General features: G+C 40.8%; 1 protein-coding gene across 2 annotated transcripts in view; it reads right to left on the reverse strand.

Moving 5' to 3' along the window:
- Window positions 1-20598, reverse strand: part of BCAS3 (BCAS3, microtubule associated cell migration factor) — a 447594-nt gene that overhangs the window by 327212 nt on the left and 99784 nt on the right. For both annotated transcript variants that reach the window (XM_025210099.1, XM_025210105.1), the window contains exon 13: window positions 12495-12588. In XM_025210099.1, the coding sequence (XP_025065884.1) occupies window positions 12495-12588 (94 nt within the window). The remainder of the gene's footprint in view (window positions 1-12494; window positions 12589-20598) is intronic.

Genomic DNA, 20598 nt, shown 5'->3' on the forward strand with positions numbered 1-20598 from the left:
TGGACGAGGCGAGATCGGGGCCAACTCAGTTCCTATAGTGCAAATTACCATGGATGGGGACAAGGGTCTAAAACAGGATCTAAATCAGGAGCGGGCAAAGCCTGGCTCAAGGTCTAGATTGGGCATGCAGCGGACTCTGTTTCCCAGCAGCCCCTGCATGCATTGCTGTGGCCGGTTTCCGTGGAGACCCCAGTAGTGGCGGTGCTGTGACAGCACGGGGCTGCTCTGAGGCTGCGATCTTGTGATGGGCACAGCGTGATCCAGAGCCGGGGGAGAGCTGCGATGCTCCTATGCCTCAGTTTTCTCCTTCTGTAAAACAGGCCCGCAGCAGTCAGTCCACATCCATGCACATCCAGTGCACAAATCTGGGGGTCACGTGCCCTCATGCCCCTGGGGGTGTGCAAAGCAGTGGGGAGCCACCCCCCCACATGCCCCAATCCCCCTGGGTGAGCCGCCCATGGCTCTGTCCCAGTCCCCAGCCCCAAGGCCCCATGCACCACCCTGGCTGAACAGTGCCCCCAGACCCAGTCCTTGACCCACTCCCTACCCCTCATCATGGGGGCCTCGATCTGCCTCACCCACACTCCCTCTGCCCCCCACAGACTTGCCTCCAGGGAGCTGCTCTCCACTCTGCCCAGCTCTTTCCCAGCCATGTGCATGTGGTGCCCCCTGCATCCCGCTCCCAGCACCCCAAGACAGTCCCTTGCAGGATGGAAGGCTGCCAGCCTGCAAGAGGAAACCCAGATCCCTGCACGATGCTGTGAATCCAGGACAAATGACGTCCCAGAGTCATGCAGCCCATTACTGGGACTAGATGATCCCATTCCAGGATGGTCCTGCCTAATTAGGGATGGGTGGTCACCCTAAGGCCAATGCATGAATAGAGTACTGTGATAATTAATATCTACCTTGCAATGTACTTCTCAAAAGTTAGGAAGGACAAGTGTATGTTATTTGACAAGGGCCTAATTTCCCAAATCTGTCCATGCAGGAAAGAATAGCTAAGCATCGGTCCCTAGAGCCTGCAATCGTTCCGCCCTTGCACAGAACTCCCACTTATTGATGGTGAAGAAAATATTAAAGTCAAAGGATATATGGCTGTGCAATTCAGTGGATAGCTAGCAGCTCTGCTATAAGGTCATCAGAAATGCTGACAGCTTGCTTTAAGAAAAAAAACCCCCAACAGTCTCAGGTTTCTATACTGGTTGAGAGAGAAGTAGCTCAGCAGCCTGGCAGGAACACAGCATGCTGCCTGGAAAAGTGCTATTCAAGTTCAGCTGGGGGTGAGGGAATTTACTTTAGACACTGAGGTTATTCACCCTAACACCCACTTACGACAGTGCCCCAATGAGTCCAGCAGCCTGCACGACAACCCAGTTCTACGGAGCATACACTTTTCTTGCCTACAGCACTCTCAACTCTGGCCCAACCCCAGTTTAAAGGCATTATATTACTGTTCATCTTACAAACCTTACTCTTCTCTACTTTTCAATTTACTCTTCAACTGCACCATCCTGCAAATTACATTAACTCATTTGCATGTTCAATAAATTCAACCCTCCCTTCAGCCAGCATAAGTCAGGGCCCAAACCAAAGGAGAGTGTCAGGAGGAGGCAGCAACCTCCTCTTGGCTGTAAGGAGCCAGTGCAGCCTGAAAAATGGATAGTAGTGTCTGGGAAGAAGAACACTTCCAACACAAATTAAAAAAACTCTGCTTTGCCTATAGGAACCTCAGAGAGAGCACACGATAGAAGATGCACCATGCTTTGCTAGAAGGAAGGATTCCTGGGCGGGTGTATCTTTTACTAGCAAACTGCCCATCAAGAATGAAGCGGGGGGAAGAGGGGGCAGGTGGGGATGGGGCACCGCACGCCACCTCCCTGTGCCGCTGCTGCCTCCCAGAAGTGGGGGAAGAGGATACTTGCATGCAGCCGCCACCGCCACCAGCCCACGCTGCCACCACTCCACATCCACCCGTGCACCACCTCCCCGCCCCCATCCAGCCGTCTGTCTGCTTGTCTGTCTGTGCAGAGCACTCTGATTGGTTGTTTCAGTAAGCATTGTGACTGGCTGCCGAGACAAACCAATCAATGTTCTTCAAGAGCGTTATGGACAGATAGACGGACTAAGCCCTTTATATATATAGAATTGGACCAGCGATGCAGTTCTGATAAAGTTATACAAGGCTTTCTTTTGTCACGTCTCCTCATCCTTTGCTAGCCAGTGGAAATCTAGCTTTGAATCGACTGTAAGGATAAAAAAACTGAACTGGTTTATATTTATCTGCAAGTTAGATAACGTCATGACACATGACTTGCATTTCAGATGACGCAGACTAGAGATAATATTACTTTAAAATGTTGTTTACAAACAAAATGGCACCTCGCATCTAAAATTTAGCCTATGGACCACATCTAGCTACTCTTCATGCACCCTGGGAATACTTGATAAAAAAGCATGATTGTCACTTGGGATGATCAATAATTGTAGCCCTTAGTAAATTCGCGGTTTATAAAGTGAAATACCCCAAAATGACCATAACACAATTTTTCCATGAGATTTTACAAAAGGGCAAAGGCAGTTGGCCCTAACTGTACATTATTAGCTAAAAACTGTGGGAAGAAACTGCATATATCTCTCAGTGAAAAAAATCTCCAAATCTTTTATTTGTTTGGCCTTGGTAGTTAATAATGGGATGTGGCAAAATTACACCACTATAGAGCTTTAATTTCTAATTAAAGGAGGCTTGATTTTTTTTCAGAATCATCATCCTGCCTGGAAGCCAAAATTTCTGAACGAGAAGTGAAGGTATTCTCCCCTAACTCTCTTCTTGATCAAACCATTAGAAGGAGACAAAGAGGAATATTCATTCCTGTGCTCCAATCAAGAGTAATGGAATCCATAACCTGTTTTCACCAGCTGTTACACACAATGGGGAATACTAACATTGTCCGACGGAGAAATGTGTTTCCCTTTTTGAAATAACTTTATAATCAACTCCATTCCTCCCTGGAACACTCTTGCTGAAAAACAGATATTGCTGCATATGCACATATAAAAACTATCCGCAAAGCTGGAAGACAAGCTTATTTGGCATAACCAGACGTTATATTATTTAAGTTAAGAAGGTGATATAAGCAGTTTGTCTAAGTATAAAGGATAACGCAACTGTTGTACAACCCGGCATCTTAATCCTAGGCAACACGTGAAAAAGTTTTGATGTTTTTCTCACTATGTGTTTTATATAGACGATCTATATAATGTTAAAAATCCAAACAGTATTTGTTTCTACTTGTTTTAAACATGCATCAGAAGGCGTATTTAGTATATACAGGTTCCCCACTTAGATGATAAATTAACATGATCCTTTCAACTTCAGTGCTGTAATTAGAATAAGGTTCCCATACAGGTTTCCTTTTCCTTCCATCTAAAATTTGCTTTGATAAAAAATAATGTTAAAAAAGGAATTTTTACATAACATTTATACATTTACTTTATAAAATTTCTTTCTGCTTGGAATGGATGTTCAAAACATTGATCTTATTTCTCTCCTTCACTGGATCTATTTTATTAAAACCGCCTATGGCTTCAGGGTAGACAGCAATGTATTTAATGACTAATGTACAACCATCCCAAGCAAAAACTCTGCAATTTGTTCTTAAATGGGGCAAAGACACTTTGCTATAACAAGATCCTCCAATGCTCGAGGCCCACATACTCTTAATATTATTCTCAAGAGAAGGTAGAACAACAATTTCTGCATTCGGAATAAATGTATATGGTTTACATACGAGTTTGGTTTTAATTAGCACAGTTCATAAAGGCCTTTATCCTCCAGATCTGTCAGAATGAACTAAGGAATACTGTAGCTTTTAACACGATAAAAATCTATAAAGGATCCTCCCCTCTATGGGTCCCTCAAAGTCCTTTTAAATGTGTCTAGTTAGCTAATGTAGCTAAAAAGTACGGATGCCACGATGCTTATCAATTGCGTGATTTACAGGCATTGTATTTTGAAAAGTCTCACCAATCGTGACTCTGTTTTAGGGCTGACGGGACTACCTCACACCACCCATATCGAGTCTCGGCTAGAGCGCAGTACTAAGCTGCAGTGCTCCTTGCCAACATCATAAATGCTGCCATTAAAATATTTGTTTTAATTCTGACCTCAGAGTCACAGCTAATAAACAAGAAAGGCAATGAGAAATTGAAAAACAAACTAAAAGCAGCTGTTGGACTGGACGTTTCACAACGGCGTTTAACTGCATCCTTTAATTTCACTTCTATGAATAGAACCCATACACCACAGACTGCATGCCAGGTAGTCAACCAAGCCGTATTTTCTCTCCAATTCATCCTGCAGTGTTATTCCGTCGCGTAACTTTTACTGTATTTTTAACTTTCCTCTCGAGATCATTTGCTGCTCTGGTCTACGGCACAATGGCAAACTATTTGCTGGTTGTTTCTCGTGAGAACATGTAGTGGAGTTAGCCGGCATTTGCCTAATGCTTGCATATAGTCCTTAGTCTTGCTCGCAAAAAGATGCATAGAAATGAACTGCAGGCGCCACGCGTCAAGACGAGGACGATCTTGATCTAGCCATTCAAACGACTTCAGTTTTAGACAGAGCACGTCATAAGAGCTCACGACCGAATCTGTGCAAGGAGTACAGCAGTCAACCTATGTTACTTTATAGAGTCAAATGTGTTTTAACTAGTTCTGTTGCAACCCTTAATGGGTCTGTTAGACAGCCTGTGAAAACAGCTTTCCAGAATATGTATTATTACTAAAAACAATGTCGGTTCAGCTTTGAGAGTAAACAATCTTGAAAAATTCATTCAGAAATGTTACGTGGAGAAAAAAAAAACCCACAGCGAGACACTAAGTTTTTGTGGCCAGATGGTGATAAAGCTAGGAAAAAAGACAGAAATCTGGCTTTTGGAAGTTATATTGAGACATTCTGTGATTGTGGAGCAAAATGACTAGACTGATACCTTGATAATGGTACACAAAGCAAGTTGATGAGCATCCTAAATGGGTAACAATCACATTTCCTATTTATAGGAAAAAAGCCATTCTCAGATTTGGCAAGTAAGAGTGAGAGAGAGAATATGGGTCCGTACTACTCAACTGGGAAAAGCACAATACCATTACTTCTCCCTAACCCCACCATCCCCATTTAAACACCAGTTTTTGCTGTATTCCCACTAAACTTGATAGTCACTTCTTATTAACACACGTGGCAATGGCATGTCTAGTGCCTCGCTCCAGGTTTTCCAGATTACCTACCTTTTAGTATATACCCTTGCCCTTGGAGGGTGCCCAAATCACAAAATTCAAATGCAATTCATAACTCTTCCAAAAAAATCAGAGTTGCACAAGTCCTGGATTTTTATTAAGCCTATTAAACAACTTGTAGCAAAAGACTCCAGCCTCACAATTCAGATCCAAATCCTCATGCTCAAATGTCTGGGGGGAACTGAAAGTTTTAAACCCGTGGCCACATTCAGACGATAGTGAAAAGTTTCCAGACAACAGCAGATAGGAATTGCCATACGAGATCAAACCAGTGGGCCATCTAGTCTAGTATCCTGTCCCTAACAATAGTCAGTAAATCTCCTATGTCTGGGTGCAAAAATGAAATGAGCAGTATTAGTTTTAAGGGGCTCTTGCTCACATTAAAACTGTGAACATTTTTCCCCTATATAAATTATATTCACTCTTCTAATAATGTAGCTTTGTGAATAAAAGGGACATTTGCACAAGCTCCTGCAGTCTGTAGTCCAGACAATCTCTGGTGTTGTCTAGATTATCATGGAGCAATTTATTCTTCCGCGTAACACTGAATTCCCTTTTTCTCCCCATCTCTGTTCTAAACCTTACATGCACTTACAGTTTCTGGCACACTATCATCAGCACATTAAAAGCTTGGAGGCTTTTTCATAAACATCTTAAATTAAATAACCCCCTATGGTATACTCCTTCCGTTTGTGACCTCCCAAAATTGAGTCCAGGGCGCCTTCATCCAGAGTTTACATAATGAGCTCTCGTTGATTTACATTATGTTGCAGACATGTTTTTTTCCATGGTACTGTAATAACCAAGACGTTCTGTAAACTGTTTGTACCTGTTTAAATATTCTATTCAAAAAGATAATTTAAGGCCTAATCCCTGCTACAAAAATTTATTGCACAATGCTGTTATATTCACAGAAGAAAAATCTGATTAAAAAAAAAAAAAAAAAGGAATGGCGGAAATTTTTTAATCCCATCTACAATTAAAATATATTAATAAGTCCCTGCACATTAACTCCACAGTTCAGTTCCAATTTTGTGCTTTGCACAATACAGTGGAGAAATGCGTTTTTGGTCATACACAATTAAAAAGCAGGTCTTTAAATTTGAAACATGAAAAGTCCCGGTCATACTTACAACCACTGATGGAGGCCTGGAAATATGGGGGGTATGAAAGCCAAATAACGCTGGCTTTATCCAAACAGTGGTGCATTATTTTATAGCAGATGATAGACAAATTACCCAATCGCCACACTCTTCGAAAACAGAAGCTGTAGGCAGATGGCATTATTTGCCACGCACATCTTGGATGAAGGCATTTTAGGGTACAGACAAACAAAGGAGTTGCAGTAAGTTTAAAGAGGACTCTCTGTGTGTCAGCTGCTCAGAAATAACTCCCAATAACTTCTGCACATTGCCACGGTAAGCGAAAGCTAACTGTAACTCGGATTCATTGGGGATTCCAGACTCTGTCTACGTGGGGTCACTCAGGAAAATTAATCCAAATTAAATAACAGTATCCATTTGGATTAATAAAAGTGAATTAATCAAAAAAACCCACAATAAAAATATCTCCGCGAACACATTTTCTCAGCATTACCCAGGCCTTTATTCAGTTTTGTTTAAATCATCTCAAGTGGAATCCCAAGTGAACTTAGCTAAACTGAACTGAGCCCACTTTAATTCTACACAAGAATGTCCATAAAGGCGTTTTAGAATTGGCACATGAAATCACAGTAATGCTTCAGGATTAACCTTAGCTGCACTGAGCTAAAAATCCAGGGCTCTGCTAATAGAAAGGGACTCTTAACTATTGCGGGACATCTTTACAATATTTATTCCCAAACTGAAATGATTTAAGGATAAAAGTTGCAGTTGCAAGGCTCACATTTCAGGGGCTTGAACTGGACTTGGAAAAATAGGGGTGTGGCAGTCTTCCAAGGTCCACCTACAACATGAGCTTTGCCCACAAAAGGTATCCCTCAAAGACGACTGTGCAGATGCTCCAAATCGATGCTCAGCCTCAGAGTATTGCCCCCACACGGGGGATGAATAGACTTGGGAGCTCTGCTAGTCTCCAGGGCTCTCGACCTTCCCGACTGAGTGGAAGCAGCATTTTTAGAGACCGAGGTCTCTCCCAAACCCACTAAATCCAGAAACCACAATGAGCTGTCACTCACGGTGCTCCACGTACATCTTCGGAGCGAGTTAACACACGCTGAAATTACTTGGACGGTTCATGCTTTTCAAAGCTCGTTTCAGCCTCGGTAAGCACAACCAGACAGCACTGCATCTTTAGCTTTGTGAATCAAGTCTCTCAGCAACCAGAACAGCTACAGCCTTCATTTACAACAAAACCAAACCAGTCAACCATACAACCCAGCTCCTGCACTGCCACACGTGTGCCTGCATATATCACAAAAGCGTAGGTGCTACGGAGGAGTCGGCAGAAGAAAGAAGTGCCCACACGCCATGCTCCTCTCTATTTCACGCTTAATAGGCAACGTCTAGATTGTGGCCCTGGCCCCTGCAGAATAACTGTAGGAGTATTGTAACAGCATTTACCAATTCAAATCTGATGTCTAAAGAGAGACATGGAAGGTCAGGACCTTACATCTTCATCTTTGTCTCAAAAGCATCAAGCAACACATTTGGCACTAGGTCTAAAAACCAATAGGATTTGTAACCGCAAATTTGGTAAAATTTACAGAGGTGTGTGACTTCTCTATATAAAATAAAGATGTGCAATACTCAGTGCAAGCTATAAATTGTTAATAGCCTTTTATTAATAAATAAGCACACAGCAGGATCCCAGTGTACCTGAACATGAGTCCTGGAATCCTTTCTTTTTCGTGTCCTTTTACTTTCGTGTCCTTTTTCTTTCTCGTGACAACGTATTTAGCAGGATGCACAGATTCTCTGGAATCTGAAAGGAGCACCAGAAGCACTTCTGCTACGGCCTCGAACTTGAGACCTCTGGGCTGTCAATCATGTGCCTTAGCACCTGCACCACCCTAGCCCAGTCCTGGAATTGTTTTCACTAAATCCTCTTCCAAAAATATTACAAGATTACTGCAGTAAGAAATTTCTCTCCTGGCCAACGCAAAGAAATACTGGCACCAATGGTGGAACTAAAGCTGACAACTTAATTGGAGAAGAGAACAGATGCATTAGGCTCAAATAGTCTTTTTTTGATTATCACGTTCCCACCAAAGAAAATAACTATACTGATCTGCTGCATTTAGCACTTGGCCTATATATGTCTTGATGCCATTTAGCAATTATTTCCAAAGATGAAAAAGCAATCAAATAGGTAAAGGGTACCCAGTCTTTTTTTTTTTTTTTTTTTTTTTTACTTCTACTGAATTGCGACATACCTATCAATCTTAAAATTGTAAAACCAAGAGGCATGACTGTATGTGGACGGCACTGGCTTCTGGTAAATCCCAGCAGATCTGGGGGTTTTGTGGATGAAGCCCCTGGTTCATAGCGCTTCCAGCTGTAGTGCGGAAAAACCCACATAGTAAACAATTTGCAACTTTTTTTTTTTTTTTTAATGAAAGCTTAGGATTTGCTGAACACAGCAAAAAAAAGCAGAAAAAAACAAAAAAAAAACAAACAAACAAAAAAAAAAAAAGCAGAGAAAACCTAAATTACCAGGATCTGCAATTTTCTTTCCCTGTGATTTTCCTCAATCTATTGTCAAGTCAGTTTTTAAAGTGGGATTTGCTGCTTGTTTTAGATTGAGATATGTACAGTTCCTTTAACATCCACTGCCTAGTAGCAGCCTTCTGGTGTCTGGATGGGCCAGAAAGATGTATACTGGGATTGTCTGGACTCTTAACAATCTAAAGCTGCCCAACCAAGCATGCTTAAAAGTGATATTTCAATTACTTGGGTTTGTTTTTTTATTATTATACCAATTCTTTTTTTTTTTTTTTTTTTTTAACTTGGCTATGTGCTTCATCCAAAATGAATGCTAACTATATGCCAAGTTTCTGTATGCAAGTGACCTGCATGAAAAAGAGCAACATTTTTAAGAATGTGAAGAGCATAATTTTTCGTCCTGTCATAATGAAAAAAAAAATGGCTAAATAGATTTTCCTCAAATAAAAAGAAGAAAACCATTCTGACAAAGACTATTCAGGAGCCTCATCCATAGCCCATGGAAGTCAAAGAAGGCTATTGCTACACACTGCAATGCAGTACCATGTAGAGATGCCCACGCTAGATCTGAACAAGCTGGCTCACGTACCAGAAACAGCTATGCCACATTAGCATGGCATTCTGCCTGGTCCAACTTACCCTGCTGAGAAAACATGCCCCCACAGTTTGTCCAGTGTTTTCACTGGGCTTGGGATCTGATCCGCAGTAAAATTAACAGAGCTGGGGAACTAATGATACCGCAACAGATTTGCTTTCTAAGTCTAAGAAAAGAACAAGGATAAGATAACAGATGACACCAACATCAATAATTCCTTCTCTCCGCCCCTTCTTTCTAGGGCTTATTGATGGTCTTTGTCCTAAACTGAAGCTGAGCTTATGCTAACAGTTACTTTTGGAGCGAGATATCCCTAAGTGCCATTACATCCTTTCATTATCATCACCTATGGTTAATCATCATCACAAACTGCTTGCTTGTTCAATACTGAGAAAAATCTTAAAAGTCAGTACCTTTATCGCGCACAAATTCATTCTACTGCTCTAGTACAGGGGTAGGTGATCCCTGGCACAGGTGCCAGAGTGGCACGTGAAGGCGTTTTGCTTGGCACGCACACCTCGGGGCAGACGGTGGGGAAGGGGCCGTGGCTACACTGCCACAACAAGGATCAGGTCCCATCCGGCTCCCCCGCTGTCCACCTCTGTCACACCAACGTCTTATAAGTCGAGGGTGCGGGGATTTTTGGTACTCTGCCCAAAAATGTTGCCGACCCCTTCTCTGGCAGGGTCCTGTATAGAATACAGCCTGGTTCTTAACTGCTGAAATTAAGAACTAGTGTGTTACATAAAACTCCATGAATTCAACATAAAAATATTTGCATTTACTTTCATGTTTGGTCCATTATAAGTGTATTTATAAAGCACTCATTTAGAAGAATCGCAAAAGTATTTTGTGCCTGGGAGCCACAGTGCATGCATTTTTCCCCCCTCCCAAAATTCAGTATCTGTAAAGTTTATTTTCATGGGTGTTTTAGTATAATGACATGATGAATATCTGGCTATTTGATTATCCATGAATCTACACGCAGAAAGGAGCAGTATCTATCGATTGCAATGATTAGTGAAAGTCTTTATAGACTGCTACGAGGTTTCTGTAACATGGTGTTAGACCCTGAGAAAACAGTGCCTCAGGGTTGCATAACAGGCGGAGAACCTGACAGCAAAAGCCACCTCCTGTTTTCATTATGCTCTGCAATTAAATCAACCTGAATGGCAACACGCCAGTTTGCAATGAATTAGGATGATGTCACTTGTAGTGCTGCCATCAAGCAAATCCACCTGGATATTACTAAGAAAGGATCCAGCGTACTAAGTTGAGGTGCAGATTTCATTTTGTCCGGAGCCGAAACAACACTTTAAAAACTATTTTGACATTTTGATAGAAAAAAAAAAATAAGGTGGACAGCATGATTTAACACCTTCCTAGGAGTTATCCATTTCTGCAAGTGTTTCATGACATGCAGCATTTGCAAGCTGTCAGCAAATCACAATGTTTAGAAAACAGTGTTTACTTACAGGGCGTTTTGTTCAGCTATCAGATCTATGGTAAACATCTATTGTACATCAGAAAGAGGATTGTGATTTCACAATAAGGGCAAGCAGACAGAGAGCCAGCCTGCAAGCAGGATTTTCCATGCATATGCAAATCTCTCTTTCAAGCAATACACAAGATTTCTGTCATGCTCGTTTGTTTTTCCATAAGCATTTTGCTTTTTGCAAATGTACACAATAACAGGAGACCCTTTCACAAGCATGTAATTAGTGTTCATACAGTGTTACACAAAATAAGGAGTGCTACTTAGTTCAGTTTCTCAAAACCATGCGAATGGTATGTATTATGATTTCTACCAAACAAAGATTCGCCACCCTGCACAGAAACATTACCTTTTTAAAATCCAAAAAGTACATTCTCACGTTAATGTTCAGAGTTACAGAACAAAATCTTTGAATTATGAAATAAGATTTTTTTTTTTCAACGTCAAAAGCACTAATAGTAAGGAAGCTTTGAACCGCATGCTACTGTTAAAGAGTTTTGACATAACAGATGGGATGTCAAAATGAGTCCAACCGGTCACTGCAAGTGAAGATATACATGACATCTATTCAGTTTTAGCTCTCTGAAATGTGACTTCATCTTCAACATCTTTGACTCGATGATCTGTTGAGGTCCCTTCCGACCCTAGCATCTATGAATCTTCAGAGTATTTTACTACATTTTAGAACTCGTTAATTTAGAGAATCGGAAACCGTTAATTCCCCAGCCCTTTCAATGACCACTATGCAGTCAATCAAAAAGTTATTTCTCCGCCTTGAGAAGACTAATAAACATGGTTTCCTTGTCAACTGAATGAGATTAACAGGATGCATCTCACCTGCCCATAATCATTCTTCATCTGCAAAGAGGAAGGAGGGGAAAAGGTGCTCTCTTTGAGGTTTTTAAAATATTTTCAGATTGTGGTTCATACCACTTAAAAGGAAAAGAGCAGAACCTTGAGTTACAGATCCACAAAGCATTTGTGGCACCATCTATTACCTTCGGAGGAAAGATTTCATTTGAAATGACCCAACTTATTCCCAGTTTTAGGAAGAAGAATCCTTTTAGGGAAGTTTTGGTCCTCAATTTCCAGTAGATCTGATGCACTTAACTAACAAAATAATTTCTTTCAATATTTCAGTTATATGCATTTTTAGGCAGTGGTCAAGGTTTCTTTGTATACCCACACCATAGAGGAGTACAGCTGGCCTAAAGCTGAAATTCCCAGAAAAGACCAATGCAGTCTCTGACAACTGGCATGCAATGCTCAACCCAATGAGACAGACATCGATGTTTTCCAAGTCAGTCTTTGCATGTCCCACAATAGACTAGTAAGGAATGGTGGTAATTTTTTTTACAGCCCCAAAGAAACAGAACATACACTGCATTTCTTGTTTTCTTTACATACTATATGCTATAAAATTAACTATGGCAGAAGAACTTACCACTGGGGTTAAAAGCCATACAGCAAATGGGCTTTTCATGTGCCGGGAAGTGGGCCACTATACCATCGCTATCAGAGTCCTCACTAACAAGCACCTGCATAAAACAAAAGAAGGTTAGGGTTTTTTGTATGGCACAAACATGCATTAAAATCACAAAGTCATTCAACACCCCTGTGTTTCTCCATTTCTCTGCCACATTTGGAAGACCAATTAAGGCCTAGCCTGAAAAAGTAGAAAGCTACTGGCTTCATCGTAAGGAATGAAACGTCCCACCAAGTCACTGACTTTTGAGTATCCAGTTTATAAAAGGAACATCCTAGCACGGACTAGAAGTATTTATACATGCAAAGTTTAGCAAACATCCAGACACAAGTGCACAGTTTTCCGCACGGCCCTGGAGAGGACATCGCATGATCCCTAAAGCACGCGACTGCAGGCTAGAAGAAGGCTGGGCAGGTTCATGTGGGAAGCAGGGATTCTCTTTTCCTTGTTCCTTATCGATAAAGCTAACCTGCAGTGAAGAACTGCCGCTTGCAGTGTGGGTGGCTGCAGAACGAGTTTGCAGAGAGACACTCTACTTTTTGTGTTATTAAGGCCCCCGGACAGATGTTAATTTAAAGGCACGATGGGATCTGATGCAGGATCCCAACAATTGCTCTTCCTGCCATGCTACACATGCGTGGCAGGTGGCATGACTGTGGGATCCAGCATCAGTTCCCATCACTCCACGTCACCAAAGTACCAGCAAGTTGCAGGCTTGGCTCCCGGCGCTCCCCGAGCTGGGAGCCCCATCAGCAGATTAGAGTCTCCCATGCAGGAGCACATGGTGCCGCTCTCTCCTGGCTGGGAGCTCCAATTAGCTGATGTGGGTTCCCAGCTGCGGAGCGCACGGGAGTCTTGAAAAGCTCCAGCGAGCTCCAAAGGCTGGGAGCACTGGCCACACATCCAATTAAAAGTGCCACAAAGTTAATACATGTGTTTTGTGGCTTATTCCTCCTTTTATCATGCCATTAATTGAATTAAACTTGTGGCCAGGTCACTGCTAACCAAGCCATCATCTTAAGGGTAATGTCTGTCAAAGGCCTAAACTAAGCTCAGCATCTAGATGGCTTTAAGTTTGGACATGTAGTGTGGCCCTAAGCCCATGATTAGGAGGTCTGTCAAATACAAGTTTTGAAACAGCCTTGCACTTACCAACCTGAAGGTAAGTGGTCTCGTTCTGCACCTAACCTATCTGTATGGGACAATTTAAAAGGGATTAAGGAGGGGTGATTTTACCCAAGAGCACATAATTGCTTCTTAAGTATAGACCACAAGTGATTTTTCTAACAGAAGACAGGAAAAAAAAAAGGTTACGCAGAAAAAGAACAGACAAGTGGGGCTTGTAAAGTAGGTGTCACATAATCATGGAACAGGTCTTTTCCCTTTGGGATATTTAAAGTGTACAGTGCTGACAAATCTGCAAGTGGGGCAAGAGGGGGAGGAAATCAAAGATGCCATTTGGTTTGCACCCTTCCCTTGAATGTGATGGAATTAAGGTGTCCAGCTATACAAAGCACACAGGAAAAGAGAAGGATAAGCAGCTATACCTGAAAGCAACTGTGTAACAAAACCCATTTTTTAAATTTTGACATGCCCTTAATGGAGGTTAAGTATTACAGAAGAGTGGCACAATAGGACTACATAGGTCAAGCATCCTTATTAATCAAGCAGGTTGTGTTTTGTTTTGGGTTTTTGTTTGGGGGGGGGGGGGGGGGGGGGGAAATACCATGGCAAATTGTGCATCAGTCCAATTAAATGACCTATTCTACAGGATTTAAGTACAATGAGAGAGCACCACACTGTCATATATCCAATCTACTGACTGAAGATAAAGGTCCTGCGCTGGTATGAATCATCCATGGGATCATACCCTCAGTTAGGACAGTCCTTGGCATATAAACACAATACTCAGAACCTGATAACCTAATTATATTTATTGTAAGCTGCTCCGAGACTCTTCGAGGGAAGATAGCATATAAATCAAACAAATAAATAACATTACGCTGAGACACTACAGACTGAAGGAGTCAATTCTGCCTCCAAGAGAGCTGTGCACGTATCCGAAGCTGAGCGTACCCTACAAAATATTATCGACATCGGGCTATGTGAAGAGGTTTTTAAAGCTTCAGAAAATGGAAACTACTACACGGATGCACTGGGTTAAAGAAGAACAGCAAAAAAAAATAAAAATTGTATTCTTTAGTTAAAATGTTAAATCGTGTTAAAGATGGACATTTCAGAGCAATCAGAAAACAATCCTAGACCATAAATCACGAGACAAATCTGACAACAAAGGAACAGTATAACCAATATTAAGTAAATAGCACCTACAATAAGCAACCCAGGAATCAGTTTTTAAATGGTTATACCGCCAGGTGGTATAAAATTACCTGGTGCGAGCTTCTAATAATTTGTCTGTTTGGTTCCAAAATAATTAGGGGGGATTTAAAAACTTCCTATTCTCAACAATGATTGGGGCTAATTTGAGGTAGTTACTTTTATGCTTCAAAAGGGAAATCATCTTTAAATGTTTAAAGAAGTCACGTAATATGAATAAGGAGGCATGCGCCCGACTTATTTTAAATGTTCAAATTACTTGGCACTGTCGCATAAGCACAATTATGGTTTTGCTTTCCGTTGTCAGCATTCCTCCCTGATTCCAGAGCCACTAACCAAAGGGTCTGGAGATCTTCCTAAGAGCATTTCAAAGAAAGAGTGCTCCTTTTCTCAGCCTATAGAAACTGCACTAAATACCTCCTATACATCATCTTTACATGCTTCCACTTTTATGCAACTGAGTCTTCCTCTAATAAGTCTTGTCACCTGAATTAAAGGTAAGTTGCATCATCAACTACAATTACAAAAGAAACAGTAGATTCCTTCAGCCCGGTCATGTTACACTGATTTCTTTTAACCTAGAAATCTGCAGATATCATGATGCATCTGGATTGCTGCTAAAACATGTATGGATTCTTATACGGACATCAAAATGGATTATTTTAGTAAGGTTAACTTTGGAGTATCAAAACTTGCATGGGACAATTAATCCTGCAATGTTAAATTCTTTACAGCAGTAAAAGAAAAGTCTGGCTGTTATAAAGACGCAAACATTTTAAAACTGTAGGTGTTAGCACTTTGCAACATAATTCAGTATTCATTTAAGCGTGCTAATCTGAACACAGTGCAAAGTCAAACTCTATTAGCCATAATTTTGCTAAGTGTGCCCACATTTTAAAGCTGCTTCTCAGCCATTTGGTAAAATGCCACATTATCTAGTCTATAAGATGCAACCTTCTCCCATCAAAAATTATGCAATTTTGGAGAAAAAGCTATCAAATGCATATTAAAACCATTTGGGTCAAGTATTTGTGTTATGTTGCTTCAATGTTGAGACAGCTTAAATTTTAGACATCCCTTTTCAGAAAATATGTCTTATAATAGTACTCTCCTTGGAATGGCATTAGTTTGATGAGCTAATATTAGTTTTTTCAGTAATCTCCCATTTAACCTATATAAATCAGCTTTTTCATCTTTCCACCACTCAATCATTCCTTAAAAGTAGTAAAAACTTACTGACATATTATCCGTTTTCTAAGGCCACCATTCAGAGAAAAAAAAAAAAGCCAAACCATAACTGTGACCTTGTGGACGGCAGAAACCCCAAAATCTCAGAGAGCCTGGCCACTTGGAATGCTGTCATATTCGAGCAGAAATGTCAGCCTGTTATGTTCACCAAATAAACACACATACCTTTACTGTTCAAAAAATGTGACTACTAAACAGAAAGTGGAGAGCAACACATGAACTTTAGCCTCTCACATCCTACAACCCCAACACTTCTTTGCATAAAAATACCACTCGCTTCCTGCCTACCACTGAAGCCACAAAGAAAATGGAATTAGCTCCCCCACACGCCCACCTGGGAAAGGAAGGATGAGGTTAAAGAAAGACTGCTCGTGTTTTTTAAATCAAAGTGAAAAAAAGAAATCATTTCAGAATAGAGGAAGGGGATCCATAGGGATCTGCATGGCTTCATTTGATTGTTCCTAATTGGTATTTCACATCTTCAAACTGTACCCATTTTTCATTTTGTTTTACCATTCTTCCCCTTCTTATAGACCAGACAGGCCACTCGCTGCTCTCATGTCAGGACCACCCTTTTCCACACACACCTATTTGTCTCTATAATACCTACATACACTGGAAGGAAGAGGGAATGCAGTTCCCCTGGCTGGCCAGTCTGGTTTGCCATCCAAAAACTCATTGCAATAGTCTTTCAATGTAGAAAAATATCTACTGCAGTTGGGCTTCTCCCAGAAAGTCTGCACAGATGATGGGAAGGAAACACTTGAATTTACTGAGGCTGCATTGGAAGAACGGCCTCCAAAAGGTGTTGGAGGGACTGGAGCGGGTGGAGGATGATTCAGGCAGGCGCATGAATTCAATGCTGACACTGTAAACTGGTTCGTTTCCACTGAGTTTACGTTACATTACAAACTGGGAAAGGGGAGTTGGAAATGCCTTTCTTGGAGGGGAAAACAAAGAGTGGCACAAATTGCTTAATAATGTATGCAGCTGATGCCAATGAGTCGGGAAGAAGCAGCTCATTCCGTTTCCCCATCTGCAAAGCAGAAAAAGCCCACAGAAATTCTGCGGGACATCAACCACTGTGTTTACGTTCAGGTTGGATATCACTTGTTCGCTAAGTTAACAGCCTCCAAACACTGCAGTTGGAGTCGGGATTGAAAGACTGCTCAAAGGTCTGCACTAGCAAGAGCTTCATAAATCTGGACCTTATTCTTAGACATACGTGCTAGAGCTCGCATAGCTTCCTTACCGATTTCATGATCATTAGAGTATAAAATTCCATAAAAAAATAACATGAAGCCTCTTCTGTAAAGAACCTGCAAATCACCACGTCCGAGATGGCAAACCAGGCCCTCCAACAGAGAGCGCCAATGCGACTGTCCAAAGAAACTCGGCGTACCTAGAGCTTACTGGAACACGGTCAACCAGTGCTCCAGCTCTATCGGCCTGGTCATACTGCATTTCAATGGGACACTGTAGCGGATAAAAATAGTCTCCATCTTCTTTTAAAAAGACACAGAAAAAGCAGACACTTTGGGGATGATTACACCTAAAAGTAGAAAACAGCACTTGCTTTTAGGGCATAGCTTAAGCTAACGCTTTTTCCCCCCTCCTGCACTGTACTTTTCTTCCGTGTTTAAAGCAAACAGTAACTATCGACAATTATGACTTCAATTTTTTTTCATCTTTAAAGGCAAATTACAGCATTTATCCAAGTGCAGGCACTGCTTTTAAATAAACCACGAAAAACAACACAAATAACAATGGACATAAATGTAACCAAGCAGGACTTATTCTTAATAAACTTAAGAAAGAATGACACCATCATTATAAAAATCAAACTAATCAATTTAGGCAACAAAAAATATGAAGAGTTGAATATTCGTTAACTACTGTACATACAAAAAAAAAAATCTCGTTATTAAATTCTCAGTGGATTTAAACAACTAAAGTCAGTCCAGTGTCAACTTCAGCTCCAAAGATGTATGTGCAAAGAAAAAAAAAAACAAAAACACATTATAGCTAAGGTCAAACATCAGTGGAAAAGGGCTAAAAGTGATAAATCTGTAGCATTAACTACTGCACTCCTTTTAATAGAATCCAGCATAAACTCAAAACAGCCTTGTGCTCAGCCTGAACCATTTATCTGAGACAAAAATGTCTTCTTGACAAAAAACAGATCCCCTTTAATAAAAGTAAGGCAGACAGTATTATGCTCTGAGGGAATCCTGTTGCTCTTTTTATATTACATATAAAGAGAATTCTTCTGTAATACATGTAGATATAAAAAGTGAAGAAAGCCAATGCCAAGTATACAAGCGTTAGAGTATCAAATTATCCTTTCTGAAAATTGCACTTTTCTATAAATAAAGTGCTGGCATGAATAACCAGTGGGATTATGCATGTAGTTACAGATTTACTATTGAATACCTTTTATTTTTTAAACTTCTTTTTGTTTTAGACTGAAGTTTCACAACTGTTCTTGCTACCTGATAAGGATCTTTATTTGGTTCAATTGTTATCAACTCCTTACCAAATGGAAATGAACTTTTGAAACTGCAGCAGTCTGCTTTTTTTTTTCTGAGAATTCCTCTTTAATGCAATAAAACGTTAATAAGGAACAGGAAAAAAAAAAAAAAAAACTACCGATCACGTTTTAAAATATAAAAAGAACTAAAGGTTACTTTTCTAAGTAAATGTTGAAAATTTGTCTCAAGTAATTTTCACGTCTTTCGGATAATCTGAGGTTGACATGGTGATCTATCGTTAATCACTCTATCAAAAACATTAAAAAAAAAATTCAAGCTTTTTACTTTTAAATTCCCTCATATTTAAACTGTCAAGTAAATGTTAGATGTTTAACAGATTTATATTCAGTCACAAAACTGCAGACTTTTAAGAAAGGTCATTATTGCGGACTAAATGTGGGTGGCCCAGTTGACGAATTAATTAAGAATAAAGAATCAAAGGTCGAAAGAAAATATATTTTTTCTTTAAAACTCAACACACTAACGGTTTATGCATTTATTTCCAATTATAAAATAGGGACATCTGTATAGGTTTATTTTTATCCATTTCAACTAATTAACAGATCCAAATAAATAGCCATTACAGCTAACTGAAAAGTTTGCTAACACTTCATTAAAAAGAAGTTTAAACAAGCACACGAACCTTGTTAACATATTTTGGCTAACCACAAAGTTACTTAGGCTTCTTGATAATTATTTTTATTCAGTTTTCATATACAACGTGACAGCCAAATCCAATAATTCAACATTTCTACACTTTTCTTTTAATGACACTATGGTTCAAACCTTTTCAAAGTACCACTGTTTTTAAAAGTAGGAATTATCGCGTAAACAACCGCTACATCCGAGATTTCACCGAGATGTCCACCTTAATAGGGTTTACTAAAAATATTTTTTTCTCCAGAGATTTAACACTTAAATTCAAAGATTTCTTTGCTGTTGGGATGTGTGGTCTTTTTCAACAGAGGGCTAATAAGATTTCAAATTAAGGAACCATTTGCTACCGTGTCTCATGAAATACCTTCAGCATGTTTGCTACATTCGTGATTGCCTGTGAAAAAGGGTAGACCGGATGAAAGAAAGGACTTTAAATCATCACTACTAAGACTTCTGGCCTAACTATTCAAAACATGCTCCACCGTCATCTTCCACGCAGGTGAATCTGCACGCCGGTGCACACAGATGGATGCAAACCACCGTCTCCAAGGTCAACAGACTCCTGCTGTTGTAGGCCCTACGGACTGTGTTTCCCCTCAAAACATCTCATTTAATTCATCCTCACCCATCTGAAAAGAACCAAAGTCACTTCCTAAAGTGTTGGCAAAAGACACCTGCTAACTCTGCATTTATTTCATATCTTTATAGTTAGTTTCTCATCTTAAAGAGGTTATTCTTCTGATGATACAGTTGTTTGATTCCATTAGATCAAGGATCGGTAACATTTTCCAGCATTGCTGGGCTGGAATGACCCAGCTCCAGTTAAAGACGGGCTGGCACTAGGACCCAGGGCCTGCCACCTCTTCTCTCTGCTACCCAGCTTCAGCACTGCATGGTCCATGTGCCCAGCCCAGCATGACCGGGGGCAAAGCCTCCCACCACTGACGGCCCCCCAGCACCATACCTAGACTCTGGGCAAATTTTTAGTATCGGGCCCCCCGATAATTATAATAATAATCAGACAATGGTAGGGGGGGGAGTTTTCAGGCCCCCTTTCCGTCAGGGCCCTGGGCAGCCGCCCGGTTTGCCCATGCCCATGTCCAGCCCCGAGGTCCCCACTCCTTGGGCTGGATCCAATGGCTTTGTGGGCCAGATCTAGCCTGCAGGCAATATGTTGCTGCCCTCTGCATTAGGTTATGGGGCACAGGGCATTGTAACTGGTCACTGTACTATGTCAGATAAGGGGCTAGCTTGGAAGATAAGGAAGGAAGTTCTCAGTGACACGTTGT

Source organism: Alligator sinensis, unplaced genomic scaffold (genome assembly GCF_000455745.1).
Source record: "Alligator sinensis unplaced genomic scaffold, ASM45574v1 scaffold118_1, whole genome shotgun sequence".
NCBI lineage: Eukaryota > Metazoa > Chordata > Crocodylia > Alligatoridae > Alligator > Alligator sinensis.